Source organism: Acanthochromis polyacanthus, chromosome 10 (assembly GCF_021347895.1).
Source record: "Acanthochromis polyacanthus isolate Apoly-LR-REF ecotype Palm Island chromosome 10, KAUST_Apoly_ChrSc, whole genome shotgun sequence".
NCBI classification, from domain to species: Eukaryota; Metazoa; Chordata; class Actinopteri; family Pomacentridae; genus Acanthochromis; species Acanthochromis polyacanthus.
In genome coordinates this window covers 8,886,775-8,902,356 of record NC_067122.1, presented here as the reverse complement: position 1 = coordinate 8,902,356, position 15,582 = coordinate 8,886,775, and the positions used below count along the sequence as shown (strand labels likewise).

At 41.6% G+C, this 15,582-nt stretch overlaps 1 protein-coding gene across 9 annotated transcripts in view; it reads left to right on the top strand.

Annotated features, from left to right (window-relative positions):
• Window positions 1–15,582, top strand: part of rapgef2b (Rap guanine nucleotide exchange factor 2b) — a 117,087-nt gene that overhangs the window by 46,029 nt on the left and 55,476 nt on the right. For 8 of the 9 annotated variants that reach the window (XM_051954365.1, XM_051954363.1, XM_051954362.1 and 5 more), the window contains exons 5-6: window positions 10,942–11,017; window positions 14,011–14,178. In XM_051954365.1, coding sequence (XP_051810325.1) covers window positions 10,942–11,017; window positions 14,011–14,178 — 244 coding nt within the window. Of the gene's footprint in view, window positions 1–5,949; window positions 6,151–10,941; window positions 11,018–14,010; window positions 14,179–15,582 lie in introns of those variants that run through there. The other variant, XM_022211095.2, reaches the window with a different exon arrangement.

Sequence of the window (15,582 nt, the reverse complement as noted above, 5' to 3'; positions counted from 1 at the left end):
CCTCACCTCCATAATGGATAATAATTATCTATAGCACTGTCAGAGGACTTAAGATTTACGTTCCACTCTCCAGCGCACAGCCATCAACTCACAGCAGTTATCGCCACCTCTGAAGCCAAGACCCAAATGTTAAAAAGCTACGATTTCACAAGTGGATCTGTTACATGAACCATCTCCGTGGGCGCCTTGAAAACAATGATCTTTTCATCCATTAGGCTTGCATAACACACCTACGGCCACTCAGTGCTCGAGGCCGTCACATTAGCCTGTGGAGCAGAACTGTTCTGGCAGTACAGCAGGGGTCGACAGCGGTCATTCTCCCGGTTTCGTATGAACGTGGGAGGCATTTAAAGCGGAAGACTCGATCGGGAATGTGCCAAAAACCCGGTCTCTTCTTAAATATAACCTTTTCAGTTTTGCCAAGGTGAAAGTGTGTGGGATGCGGAGTGGGGATTTGCAGGTATTGGCAGATTAAAGTTAATGCCCGACCGCAGTCACAGAGGAGGAGAGGGCCCAGAAAGTGTTTACGAAGCATATGTTGCAAAGGAGCCTGTGTAGGGATCCGCTCTGCTGCGTGAGACTGTGTGGGGTTGATAATTAGCTCAGTTGTTCAAAGTGATGCCACGTTTCTGTCTCCTGCACTAAATTATACATGACGTACCAACTGCACGTTGAGCAGTTTTAGTCCTAATGACCGAAATCACAAAGTAAAATGTGCCAGGTTTGTCTTTGTGGCGTTGCTGAGGGTCGCATGAGCATCCAGATCAAAAAAGAGAAAGTGGCACTAAATGCAGGGGGATGTCACAGTGTACGGTGAATGCTGTTTGCGCATAACAACATAATACAGAGTTTTTCCTGGCTCACTAAAGGATTTTCAGGGCTGACAGTAAAGGTAGTCAGTCTGTTACCGTATTTGACATTTGTTATTTCTGATCATTTGATAAGCAAAAATTGTTTACCAAGCTGGTTAAAAAAATGATTGTTTATTTTTGTCATTTTGACATTGGTGCCTTTCCTTTGGCACTGGCTAAAACCTCTTTGAAGGGTCGCCAAGAATTCCTTTATTCAGGAAAAACTGTCTAGCCTCCATTTGTTTACTTGGATAAAATCGTACCTCAATTCTGAAATCCCTAAAACAATGTATTCTTCCATTTTCTTCACAACAGTCTTTTGTGGTTGCATGAATAACTACTCACAAAAACAAACAAGATGTAGAGTGATGTTACCTTTCCCTAAACTTAACCAAGTGCTTGTCGTTACATAATTGAAGCCATTCAGACCTAAGGCTTCCTGTAAACACACAGCAGGTACACTCGTATGTTGCATCAGTTCTTGATGGATTAATTGAACTTCGCTCAGGATTGTCATGACTGTTCTTTCGCTCTTTCATCATTGCTGGCATTTCCTTTTTTGTATCACCACACGAACTGGTTTTCCATGACATATTTATATGTTCATTTTCAGTCATGGCATTAAAAGACATTAAAGGAAATGACAAAATTTGCAAAAGTTTCAGTGCTCACTTGAGGCAGTATTTGACTTTCTTGACAACAGTTATTGCACATAATGGAAGATAAAAAAATCTTTTTTTAAATGCATTTTGACATGGATCTAAACTGGTCAGCTGTTTCCTCATCTTTTGTTTTCTTCAACAATGGACAGCATGAAGAATGAAACAAATAATTGCAGCTTGCCCCATTGAAAATCCTTTTTTTCCCCTCGTAGATGGCTAAATTTTTGTTTATTTTTCAGTGGTTGCCAAACAGCTGGTTATTTTTTATTTCTTCCACTCTGTTTATTGTCGCCATGTGTAACATAGCCAACGCACGCCTTCGTTTATTCCTTTTAAAGCAGCTAATGGAATTTAAGTCTGTGTAAGGCTGCATTTTTTTTTTCTTTGAGGAAAAGGAAGCAGACCTGTTTCCCCAGTGACAAACAGACAGTTTTGAAATGACACATTCACAATGACACTTTCTGATTCAAGGTTTCAAGGACTTGTGGGTCATGAAACTCACTCAGTTCTTGAATGACAGTGTACATTTTCAGTTCAAGGATAAAAAGGGGAAGAATTTGCCTTTTTTTTCTTGACAGCAGTGGTACGGCTGTATTCCCAGTAATGTTTTTTTATTTAGTTAACAATGACTGTGATACTTCCTGCATTAACACGTGTACCAGTGTTATGACTTTGTAGCAGTGATTTATGGCTTTGAATATAATGCGTGTAGTGAAATTTCCTCATTCTCAGCATCTCAAAGCCTAAACCATTGTTGTTGTTTAATTTCTTCCTTCATAACTAGAATTCTTTTTTCATTATAGAAAAGAAAATCCCCACACCGCCTCACCTAGTGTATAAAGAGAAATACTGAGAGCAAAATGGCTCGGAGGGGAAATTGGTTGTGACACGAGGAACTGAATGGAGTCCAGCGGGACTTCCTGAACCTTTTAAAGATGTGGTGGAATTGGGTTTCAGACAGGCTCTACCCAGAAATGGCTGTTCATATCTACACTGGCAGCAAGGTTGAAAACCTGATATGTCTCCATCATTCTCTCAGTGCTTCTCTCTCTCTGCTCCTCTCCCTGGTAGCTGTAAAGAGATCTGATCCAGGGGAAGATGAATGACTCAGTCATTAGGTGAAGAAGCAAGAGCTCTGTGCCTTCTATAACCCAGAGGCTAGCGTGAAATCAAATACAACCCAGATAAATAAATCTTAATAAGTAGGTGATGGAGATTTAAAGCACGTACAGACAGATGTATTGTTTTATGTAAGGTCAAGAGACACGGGACATTAAAAGGTGGTCCTTGAATCTTTCATGATCTGTGAATGTTGGTAATTTATACGGGACGGTCAACCTGGAAACATTCATTGAATCTCAGCAGTGAGGACAGCTCTCTTCTTCCTTCTAGTTTGTTAGAAAGAGACAAGTGGGTGAGCAGGATTCATATATATATATGTATACGTACAGAGGGTGACAGCACACCCACAGATATGATTAATTTGCTGAAAAGTGACTTCAGGGTGTCAGTCAAGTGTTTTCACCTGAATGAAATTATACAGTCATCCATAAACATTCATCTTTTGCTTCACTGTGTACACTCTGCTCCTGCTGGTCATCTTCATGGAAACATGTCACAGCAGTTGTCAAAGTGGGTGAGACGAGGAAAAAAAAAACGGGACATGTCCGTCTTTCTACCATCTGTTGCGTCGGTTGTTTCCCACTGTGCCAAAGGGTAAAAACATCAAGTGTTGCAGACAATGTTCACTTTCTTTGCAGATGTCCCACATCTTTCGGTCTCGCTGTTATTGAGCTGATTGCGCTTTTTCTTTGAGACATTTTATGATGAAGTTCTGCAGAAGAAATGTAATCTTTCTTTGTGTTATCTACTGATGTGACACAGCCTTGTGGTTGTGTGAGGGAGGAATTTTCCTTCCTAAAAGTTGCCAATGTAGGTTCATTTCTAAAATTAGATGTGTCATTTTGGCCGCTCTCAATGTTTTTACAACAGGAAGACAAATGCTTAGATCATGATTTTAAGAGCTTCATTTTCACGTGTTCTGCAAAAACCGCATTGAAATATTTTTGTGCGTTTCAATAACACCCTGCTGTATGGAACTGGTAGCTTCCACCTTTATATACACTTTAATAACCCCAAGCTGGTTTCACTTCCCCCTCCTCCACAGTGCTGCGTACATTCATTATCAGCAGACTGCTCTAAGGACTTCACCTTCAGTCATCCACAAAACAGTTTACCGATCATCAGTCCTCATGTTTTCTACCTAAACTACAACTCCTAAGTGAATCATCTCATATCAGGACTTTAATTAGCGGTGGAATGTCAGCCTCATCAAATTTGTTAGGATGAGCCGCCGGGAAAAAAGGTCAGTAGATATCAAATCATTTCTCGACAGCCAGCGCAAGGCCAGACAGACTCATCCGTGACTGTAGATGACAAACCTGTCCGGTAACAGTTTATCCACTAATTGTGCAAAAGCAGATTTCTCATTGTTTCAGTTTTGCTGATGTGCTGTACATTCTGCAGAAGCTGACAGACAGTATTAGGCTTGATGGGTGATTTTTGCCATTTTCTGGGATAAAAGCAACACTCACATTTGCCGATATCATGTTTTTGATAATTGGATGGAATGTGTTTGTTGTCATTCACGTGGCGTGAGTTGTTCGACTCTGTTCTCAACCAAGTGAGCCTTCTTTTTACTCTTTATAGAACAGCATAGATAAAAATAGCTTTTCTATTTGTTGTGAACAGTGATTGAAATGAGTGTCAGCACCAGAGTATCAAATCCATTCACAGAAGACTGACTGCCTGTAAAATCAATCCACTGTAAAGACAAATAAATAAGTGTTTTGACATTGAATTATAAGTGACAAGGCACACTGCCAGTGACATTTTTTCCTGAGCTGTTCTCATGTAAAACTCACACAGTTAGCTGAAAGGAGCCACTCCACCGAAAAACATTGATTCCATCATCAGGGTTATCTTGGTTTTGGCTTTGAGGCTTTAAGTTTTTAATAGAAAGTCTGCTCTATAATTGGGGCCACACAGTTCGAAAGACGTGGGCATTTACCTGCCAGTGCTGTTGGAAAAAATAAACACAATCAGACTGCATTATGGGAAGTGTAGAGCCCAGAATTTTTATCGCACTCTGTGTGATTTCTTTAAATATGTCTCTAAGGTAACTAAAGTGAGTAGTTCAAGTACAATTCTAAGTTGCTTTAACAAAGTGAGTTAGAATGAGAAATTAAGTTAAGGCAGCAACTCTTCAATTAGGATTTACTATTAAATATTATTGTTAGTGTCTTTGTTCCCACTTAGAGTATGTTTATAATTTCATATGTAAATTAGTTTTTAAGTCAGATTCTTCATGCACTTTACATCTGAAGCACATCCAGAGTAAGATTAACCCACAATCAAAAAGAGGAGGTATTAGAAAATATTCTTTAAAAAAGCGCCTTTACATTGTATGTATTCTTTATACAAGTTTATAACTTTACAGCAACAGATAAACACGTTTGCGTCCTGGTGCCGAAGAAAAAAGCTCATTTCCTTGTTCACGACAATCTATTTTGACATGAATTTGAATATACATGTTAAATTTGGGTTAATGCTTGAAATGATGGATTATTACCCTTTTGAACTGTTTTGACAGTTTCAGGCTCTGATAAATGATATAATTTTGGTGAGGTTTTGGGGTCAGAAGGTTAAGGGTGTGATCGCTTTGAGTGAGAGGTGTGTAATATCACTGACAATCCATGGCTGAGAGACATTTGTCTGACCTGCTGCTGCTTCTCTCCCCCTCCCCCTCTTTTTTTTTGCTCATTTTTGGATTAGCGGGGGGTTTGGAGGAATGAGGAACTGCTGGCTGGAGCCAGCTTCAAACTGAAAATAATTGTTGACATCAGAGGATCATCCATCTTTATATACAGTCTACGGCTTCAGTAGTTTAAATTTTCATATAGAACACCATATAACTCAACTGAGACCTATAAAAAACACATAAAGGCATGGTCTCATGTAAAGTAGAGGAGAAAGAAGACATTTTTAAAAGCTAGCAATGAAGCTTCTAAACCACAATGAGACATTTAGGCGACACATGTGTCAAGACATATACTTGTAACTATAAGCTAAAATGAATCTGATGCCAGTAATTAAAAGATGTCAGTTGATTTGACTTGAAACTGACAGACTCAGTATGGTAAGTAACCTCCACCATGAGGGGAGGATCAGCTGTCCACACCTTCCTACCCCCTCCAAACACAGTCCACCCTCACTCACTCACTCACTCACTCGTAACTCTGTAGCAGGAAGTGAGTCGTACGCTGGAATGCTGGCTGTAGTCAACACACCACATTACACCGAGAGAGGGAGGGCGGAAGGGGGCCGAGCCAGTGGACAGAAGCTGATCCACACACACTTTCAGAGCCACACACTCCCGTTCTCACTCGCAAATCTCAGACAGCAGCACCGGGGTGTGTGCAGGACGATAATGCCGCAGTCACACCAAAGCCTCGGGACTCGGAACGTGCGTGACGGACTTTCTCTGGACTAACACGGGGGGATATTTCAGAAGGAGGGGGATCCTCTTATCCTGTCAGGTGGCTGTGTCACTCTGGGAGCAGTTTGAAGTGTCGGGGGTGAGTGTCCAGACTTCAGCAGCAACTAACTCTTTCCAGTTAAAAACAAAAGCGTGTGTTGCTCACTACAGCTGTGCCTAGAAACTCCTGTGTTTTTGGTTGTGATTTAAAAGTCTGACTCTTCTCCAAGCCGGGAGCTGGTTGCGGCAAAACCTTCAAGTCTGGAATGTGAAACATGCCTTTGATGTTATTTCGGGTCTGTCAGTGTGCGGAGTGTGCTGCCAGTAAAAGGGGTGTGTGCTCTTCATGTTTGGGGGGGTTATACACAACTTTTGGCAACTTTGAAACCAAAACAAAGATGGAGCTCCTGCTGCGGGCGGAACGTGTTCGAAATGGATGATAGCTGCAGCGGTGATTGATTGATGCGTCTCGGAAAAGTTGAGAACGGCTAGCGCAGTCGCTCTCTTTCTCTAAGCTCTCTGCTTCTGTGCCCTTTTCTCTTTGCCATTACAATGTCAGTGAAGTTGTATTTCGGGAGGCAAAAGTCACGAGTCAATCGCACATTCTTGGCTGTGGTGTCAGCTTCTATTTCCGAAGTGGCAGGGCAAAGGTTTAGGGTATGCGTATGGTGCGACCACGCCGTTACTGCAAGGAATTCCATGTATGTTTGCAGGGTAGGAGATGACTGGACGGTCAGCTGCAGCTCTGACAACATGTTGGTGAATGTTCTAAGCCTGGATGTGGTTTTCATTGACTCAACAGTCACTCCTGAGACTCCTGTCCTCATCCCTCCTCTGACCTCGGCTTCCCTCCTTCCCTATGCCAGGTCTAAAGTCTTGCATAACCAGGGAGTTTAATCTTTGTCCTTCTTAAGGGTCTGATTTGTCAAAAAAGCCAGTGTGCCCTCTCACCACTTACTCAGTTAAACGGCTTATTGAAGTGAGGAAAGACCCCCCCCACTCCTTCTCCAATTCCCTTCTCTTTCCCTCCACCTTCTTCCTCCAGCTCGGACCAGGGGTGCAGATTAGGGATTGCACTGGTTCACACAGACGACAGGATGGATGTGAGGCTGTGGCGGTGGGCTGCCGGGCTGGCTGAGTGAAAGGCTGGTGATGCATGTGGAATGACATTCCAGACGCCCAGGCTTGTTGTATAACAGAGGGGGAATGCAAGGCCGCCGAGACGGTGGGAGAGATGTCAGTCAGCCGGGCTTCAGGGTTTCATTTGAAAAGGAGATACTGGCTCCGTGTCTGATGAGAGAATATTAGTCAAATCTGGGAGTGTTTTCACGTTTAGAATAGTTTCACTTCTCTAACGTAAAGTTTGATTAATAGAGTGAAGTTTCAGTGTAGAGATATTTAGTTTAAGCATTGGTTCTTTTGCTTATCACCACACTATGACATTTAATTTAATTCTGGACAAGTTGGATAAATCTAAAGTTCCCTTGAAGAAGTATAATCTGCATGTTAATTTGAATTAGAGGCTAATAAGCTGCCATGGAAAAAACAAAGAAGTTATGTCTTAATATGAAGTGTTGCTCATTCAAGATTGATTTTATGGATTATTTCTGTCTTTATTTGTCATGTTTTTATGTACTGTATTTTACACTTGCTTCTGCAGAGTGAATTTATCTTAAAAGTACAATACGTCCAAGTGAAGATAAGGATTTCCTAACAATATATTGTACAGTTACACAGCTAGTGTCGAAGCATTTAGCGCGGGAAGTGTGACGGTGATAATCTTTGCTCGGTTCCCTGGTCTGTTACAAAACAGTTGCATACCTGCTCGAGCATGTGACACCTTCCTTATCTTTTTTTTATCCTCTTATCTGGTTTTGTAAGTTTATCAGCCAACATACACTGCAGTTCTCAGGAAAGAAACCTTACATCAACATGTGGACATGAATTCCAGAGTGCTAAATTATTCATAGCAAATAGTCTGTGCACAGACTTCAGCATCATTAGCAGAGGTTAGAAAAATTAAATATTTGCACGAGTCAAACTTTGTAGTGTGTGCTGTGCAACAGTGTTGATTTCTGCCGGGATGCCCAGGCGACAGTCCTTCGGTGGAAATTTCTGATTTTATTCAAGGTGTAACGTATCTGTTTCCTAATATACATTACACACTTGGCGGCTCTTGTACTTTATATTTGCTCAGGACTAGTCATAGAGCAGTGGAGGCTTTAATCTCCAAACAAGACACTTTTGTGTTAGTAAAAAAAACCCTCCCACACACCCACTCTCCACTTCCATAATCCGTTCTTTAATATCTCACATTGCCTGTGGCATTTGCCTCCTGCAAAATGGAGGATTGGATTATTAATGTCAGGAATGTAATGGAGGAACACGATTGAACATGTCACTTTGCTGTTTGCATTTGGTGGCCTAACGTGTTTTGTGACGCCCAATGGGTGGAATCACTGCTCCCTTTTCCACGGCAGAATGAGCCAAGAGCAGCTCAACGGGATCAGAGCCGATACCAACTCCAAACGTTCATAACACCAGATCAAAAGCACTCGGTCGGTTCTCTGAAGCTGCTGTCCAGCTGACAAATCATCTTTTCTGGAAATAAGTTGCACAAGAATTCCAGCGTTTGTCTTCTTGGGAGGACGTGAGTGAAAGTACTGAGTAAGCTTTCTGTTCTGTAGCTCTGTTTGGCCCCATGGTGGAATTCAGGCTTGCGTATGTCAGGGATACAAGCAGAGTTGAGAGCATTAAACAGAGGCTCGGGCAAAGCAAACAGCAACAATCAGCATTAACCCACTCGCTGCCGTTACCGAACCAGCCTCCCGTGGTCCGGCCAGACACTCGTGCTGTCTTTGATTTCAGTTTAAGCTTCTCAGCAATAGTTAACTATGTAATAACCTCCATAGAGTTATTTGAATCATAAAGTTGACAAATTGGACAAGCAAAATTGCAGCCCTGGCAGAGAAACAACAGAACGGCTGACAAAAGAGGAAAAACACAAAAACCTCACAAAGGCTTGTGAAAGGAGGCAGAAAGGAAAAAGCCAAGCCAGCTAAATTGACGAGAAAATAAAAGGCACCACAGAAATCATTATTTGCTCTTTGCCAAAGTGGCAGGTAGAGTGTCACCAGCGTTTTGCAGCTGGCTGGTGTTTATTTCACAGTCTGACCGAGCTGTGGCAGAAGCATGTAGCCACAAGCCCAGGGCTCCAGAGCATTTAGGCCATGCTGTGCCTGAGGCCTGCTGCTGTCGGGGTGATTGATGAAAGCCGCCACCTTTATAGCCTCAGTGCAGGTAGCCGCACACCACTACTCACTGCTCACTTCATCTGTGGGCGCCGAGGAGAACTTTCACACCTCGACTTACTCAGTTTGTGTCAGTCATGAAGCGAGGTTTAGGAGAAACTGACTCAATGTCTCACTAGGAGACACAGAGAACTTCGAAAAAAACAATGCCAGTGATATGACATTAGAAGAACATTGGTTACAACTAGTGTTAATTATTCTCCATGTTTAAGATTTTTTGTTTTGTTTATTGTAAACACTGAAACCACCCATTAAAACTTTCCAGAATCCAAAGCTATGTCCCTTTAAATCTGATGTTTTATTTGACTAACACCAAGACGCATTTCATGTTTTTACATGTATAAAATTATTGCATGCAGCAAATATTCATATTTGAAAGCCTGGGGTTGGCAATTACTAAGTGTTTTTGCTGAGAAAAACACTGAAATTGATGATCAAAATAGTGAAAATGGTTGCAGATCAATATTATTTGAATGACTGCAACTAATTACAGAACTATAGAATATAGATACAAAATAGATAATCAAGCAGATTTGAAAACGGGGGAAAAATAAGAAGAAACAAAATAAACTGACAAATGAAAAAGTAATGATTAGAATAATATAAACAGATAAATCACAATCTGCTATTATTGATTTATTTTTCTTTCTATTTGTATCTATGAGCTGTTAAGAGGCATTAAGTTTACAGTTGTAGAAGAGAAGCTGGACACGGTGGATTATATTGTGCTTAAAAATGACTTAATTTAGATGATAAATTATCAGAATTGGTGCTGTTTAATTTTCTAAATTGATCATTTTAATTATAAGGATCTGGAAAAAATACTTTTCTTCTTGAGGCCCCTTTATGTAAATTATAGAGAAATAATTCCCTCTCAGTCTTATCTTTTAAATCTATATAATGCCATAAAGCACATTACTGGCACAGAAACCCAACAGAGGTCTGTTCTTTAGCAGTCACTTGGGTTTATCTTGCAGAACAATCGGCAAACCAATAAGATGTCGGTCGCATTCTGTATCGAAAGATGTTAAAAATAACAAACAACGACGTCCTTGTATCTCTACATCTGGACAAAGGCGGCATTCTTCTCCCAACCCACAAGCCGGGTCTCCTCATGCTCAGAATTTCCATGGCTGCTCGCCGTCTTTGAGACATTTCAGTCTCTGCTGCTTTTAATATTCCCTGCTTCCCCCCTCATTAAGGGCGAGACATACTGTATAAATTGTGACGTCGTGAAAGTGCACTTTTCCAGAGGCGGGTGTTTCCCTTCAGAGGGGAGGGATCACAGCTGAATGGAAGACCTGTCCCTTCAGTGCTGCTCTGTTTTGCATTTTATACAGAAATTCCATAGTGCATATTTAAGATGCTGGACAAAGAGTTACATATAGACTCGCACAAACATTTACATGATCTTTCAGTCCCTTTGCCTGCCGTGGTGAGAGTCAGAACTCTACAGAAATATGCCAAGGTGCCTCATGCTTATAGACAGTACTGGACAAAACCCAAAGAGACTTGAGCTTAGCTGGCTTCAGAACAATCTTGACTTCTAATTTGTTATTTTTGTCTTTTTTTTGTCTTAGTTTTGGAAAGCGATCAGCCGGCAGCCTGCGACGTGGATGTGAGTGCATCGTCCTGGAACCTTCAGAGATGATTGTGGTGAGTCCCATTTTTCAGGCTTTTAGCACACCAGTGTCACAGGCATTACTCCATGCACGCACACATGGACACACCATCCAACACACAAAACGGAGTAGTAATTATTATGTTAACAGAGCTTTTCCTGTTGTATTATCAGAATAAAAATGGAGGAAATAAAAAAATGCAGCAGCAGAGAGCAGAGAACTCACATTTTCCCACCCTAGTGATATTTTTCTATCGATTATAGGCCTAATTCAGACATCCATTTTGTGTTATTTTTTTAACTTAAAGTTGAAACAGCAGCTTTCACTTAGGGCCCCTCAGGTCACATTCTGATTCTTTTCCACCCTAATGAGTACAAAATTGCACTTGTCATTTCCTATCTAAAATAAATCCTCTATTCAAGCTTCAACATAAACTGGACTGAAAAAAGCAAAAACTTGGCTTTAGTTGTTTTTGATGTTAGGATGCAAAAAAACGATAATAATTATTGATTTTGTTATTCTGCCATCTCCATTAAAACCTTGATGGATCACCAACCTGATGATACCCACAGCAGAGTGTTGCTATAGTTGAAAATAGCATCTTAATCAGCTGATGATGATGTGTATTTATGATATGAATGCCTCTTTTTGACATTTCACCACAGCATTTGAGGACAGCTGTATGTGCTATGCATGAGTGGTTGAAACTCTTGTGCAGCTTTATGGTAAACCAAATGTTGCTTAAAAGTAAAAAATTGTTGAGTACAAACCATTCCCATCTGGCACAGTAGCTGAAGCAGCAGCACAATCCAGTCATCTGTTGAACAGAGGCCCTCAGAGGCTCACACGTCACAACAGATGCAGTTCTGCCGATGATTTTGCACTAAAGGGCCACGATGTACCACTGTTGAAACAAAATGATAAATCTAAACAGGTGTATATTTGGTGCGACTTCGGGTCCATTTATTTGATGACATGCTGCGTTGATAGGTTGACCTTGAAAATTGCAGGCTAAAATATGACCCGACATGCAGTCTGAAAAGTTGAATTGAAACTCTGCTGGAGGTTTGATTGAAGAATGTTTTGCGATTCCTCTGAAAGCTTGCTTCACTTTTTAAAATATAATTCTGTCCATCAGTAGGGAGGTCCGTCGTCGGCATAAAACGCAGGGTTATATAGAGCTGCAACTAACAATTATGTCATTATGGCGAAATCATCACAATTTCTGAAAGACTGTTTAATGCACATAAGACAGAGCAACAGATATTTGCAAAAACATTACAGATTTTTTTAACATTACAGATTTTTGAGTTAATCCGAGCGATTATTACAGTTGTGTAAATACATACTAACACTATTAGCAATGCCTCCAGTCATGTGGCGTTAACTTGATCCACATTTAGAACCATCTTAGGTTGAGATGAGCCTTCTTAGACATATAGCGTACCATATGTGTGTTTGTGCTCATGGTTATGTAAACAAAACCTGTTACTGATTTGTGTTAAATGAGGAATGTAGGAGCGGTAAAGAAGCAATGCAAAATGGGGCACACGTGAAAAACGTATTCAATATTATTAACATGCAGTTGTTGAGGGGCAGCTGTTCAAATGTAGTCAGTCAGCCTGCAGACACTGTGGCGAATGATAAAACATTCTGGTTGCACATTTGGCATTTGTCCAGTACCAAAATGCCAATGCTGATTTGGTTTTTAGAAGTTTATTCTGCCACATTACCATCACACATGGACAAACGCACGCCGTCTACCACCATTCTATCAAATACAAATCCATCTTTTTGTCATTTTCTTTTAACGCAAGACATTAAATATAAATCAGATCTTCTCAGTATAAAATAACAGCTGTTTGGCTCTGCTGCAGCCACAGTACATCTCCTCTTCAGTTCCTGTAATTGCTGTGTCTCCATGAGAGCGTGCTGCAGATTGGGGGCTTCTGTTAACCAAACCACTATCAGATACACACATACCCCTCAATAATACCACCCTTTTCTTCTGCTTGCTGCAGACACTTCGTGGCCTTACCCCGTTTGCTATTATAGGTGCTAACCTATAATTACCAACAAGGGTTTTGTGCTACTGGAAGGCCGACGCATGCTGCAAGTTAATAGCGCACAGAAAGATTCACACACGCAGACGTACACGGACACAGCAGAAATAGTCACGTGTGCGTACTGTACACACACATGCAGGTTCACACTGCTGCGAGATTTGCAATTAGACACACAATCACACTTATGCTCTCACTCATACACAGCTCCACTGCCGTTGTCATGGCAGCAGTTGGTAAGGCAGAGAGAGAGATTTTAGCGGTGTAATCCCAAAGGCTGAGCGCTGTGAAATGTGAAGCCACAGTGAAAGTAGTAAGCTAACGGAGAGGAGGAACGGGCCCGAAACAGAAAAACTCAAATATATCATTCCATCGTGACCCAAAGTCGCCTGGCAGCAGAATGGTAGCATTTAAGTAGTATTTAACGAGAAAAATTTTAGAAGACTGTAGAATTTGACTTCGATGATGCCATGTTAAAGAGGCATCCTTTGCCAGTTTCCACATAGAAAATGTTTTTTCCCTTCCTTCCAGTTCATTAAAAATGGAAACATGGATTTTATCTTGTGTTAACGTGTAATTTCATTGTGGTTAATATGTTTAACAGAGACTGAGAGAGTTCAGTATCTCTGCTTCTGCATTTACTCTTTCCTCCAGCAGGCTCCATCTCTGTTTATCTCCACCTGTCCATCGCTTGTCTCTCGCTCACTCCTTCCATCTGAATTCCTCGCTCAGCCCTCTGATTCTTCCTCCCTGTCTCTCTTCTTGTGTTGTGAGCACCCTTTGACGTAGGTGTGCATCAAGCAGCCCACACACACTTCTATTTTTACGCAATAAGAGGGGCGGGAGGCAGGGAGGAGGAGGAGGTTTTGGTTTTTTTTTGAGGGGGGTGGAGGGGTGTGAATGAAGACAGAGTCCGTCACTCCCCTTCTCCTCTGTGCCTCCCCTCCCTTCCTATCATTTCCAGGTGGACTATATGGATGAAAATGAGGAGTACTTTCAGCGACAAGCCTCGCACAGACAGTCCCGCCGGCGCTTTCGGAAGATCAACCAGAAGGGGGAGAGGCAGACAATCATCGACACCGTGGATCCGTACCCCACCGGAAAGCCACCCATAGCCCGGGGATACCACACGGTGAGTTGCACCCCGCGCTGTAGTTTTGTGTTTACCCTCGCTGCGGGGGGATCGCTGTGTGCTCCAGCGGTGGCTCAGTGTTGCTCTGTTGCCATGTTGCGCCCTGTTTGTGTCGAGCTTCCCGTCCAGAGCCTGTCGTGCGTTCCCGCTTTGAATCGTAGCAGAAAATGTGTGTTCCCTGTTACATCAAGTTTGTGTTTCGTCTCTCTTTGGTGCCCTCAGCTGACCCTTGGTTGTAGGTTGTTGCACTGTGATGTGTTGTTTTCTGGGGAAATGCGAGGTGTGCTTTGAGTCTGTTTTTCCTAATGCCCCCCTCGTAGTGTTTAATTGTTGTTTTACCCTTCCTTGCTAGAATAGAGTTGCTACACTTTCGTGCAATGTGTATAGCTCCTGCTGACTTTTGTGTGTTGTTCTGTCCTCTCTGTAATACATGTTTTTGTAGTTTGCTGAGCATCTCCGTTTCTCTGTGCTGCCTACTTGAATCCCTGTCTGTCTGCACTTTTCTACATTTCTTGTTTCTTGCACTCCATAGACAAGATATTCATGAGCAAAATCTGAGTGTATATGTTTCAATCCTTTGCTTTACAGGTAAAATGCACCATTCAAACCCAACTCTATGACTCTTTGTTGACCAAGTAATGCTGATAGAAAGCTGTTAGATAAATGCCTTTCATATATTTGCATTGGGTGTTTCTAGCATTGGGAGCAGTCATCGACCTATGAATCATATAGAGACAAATTCCTTGGTAATGATCCACTTTTTAAACCAGTTTGACAAAGTGTGTTTATATGTTTTTAAGGTCAGTTTATGCTGAAGACTGCAAGTTTGAATGTGAAATCTGGGGGTGTGCGGTTAGAGAAATGGGAGATTACCAGACCTCTGTGACTCACTCCTCGTTACTGCTTGAGGACAGCTGCTCGAGACTGCATGAATCTTTGACCGAAGTGTCGGAGGGGCAGGTGCAGGAACCACCTTTTGACTGGGAAGCAGGAAAAATAAGACCTTATCTCTGGTTTAGGTGCATTGGCTTAGACTCAGACTATGTCAACGGAGAGCTAGCGATGCTAAATCGCTCTAAAACAAATCAGTTTCGACACCTGTTTTCAATTTCAAGAAGATGTTATTCAACATTTTAACATAATCTTTGGTATTTCTGACACTTCTGCAGCACATTTAATGAAGCACAGAGCAGCAGTTGATTTTTAGAACATTTTGTGGTTGTTTGCTACATATAGAGCTGTGTAGAGAGAGAGAATGAAGAGGAGAGTTTGGGAAAAGGACAATGTTGCTCTTGGAAGATGGTGTCTCTTTTCATGAGTCTTACAGCTGTTCTATTCTTGTAAACTCTCATTTACATACTCAACAGGGAGGCTGGTGTTGATGGATTTATTTATTTATTTTTA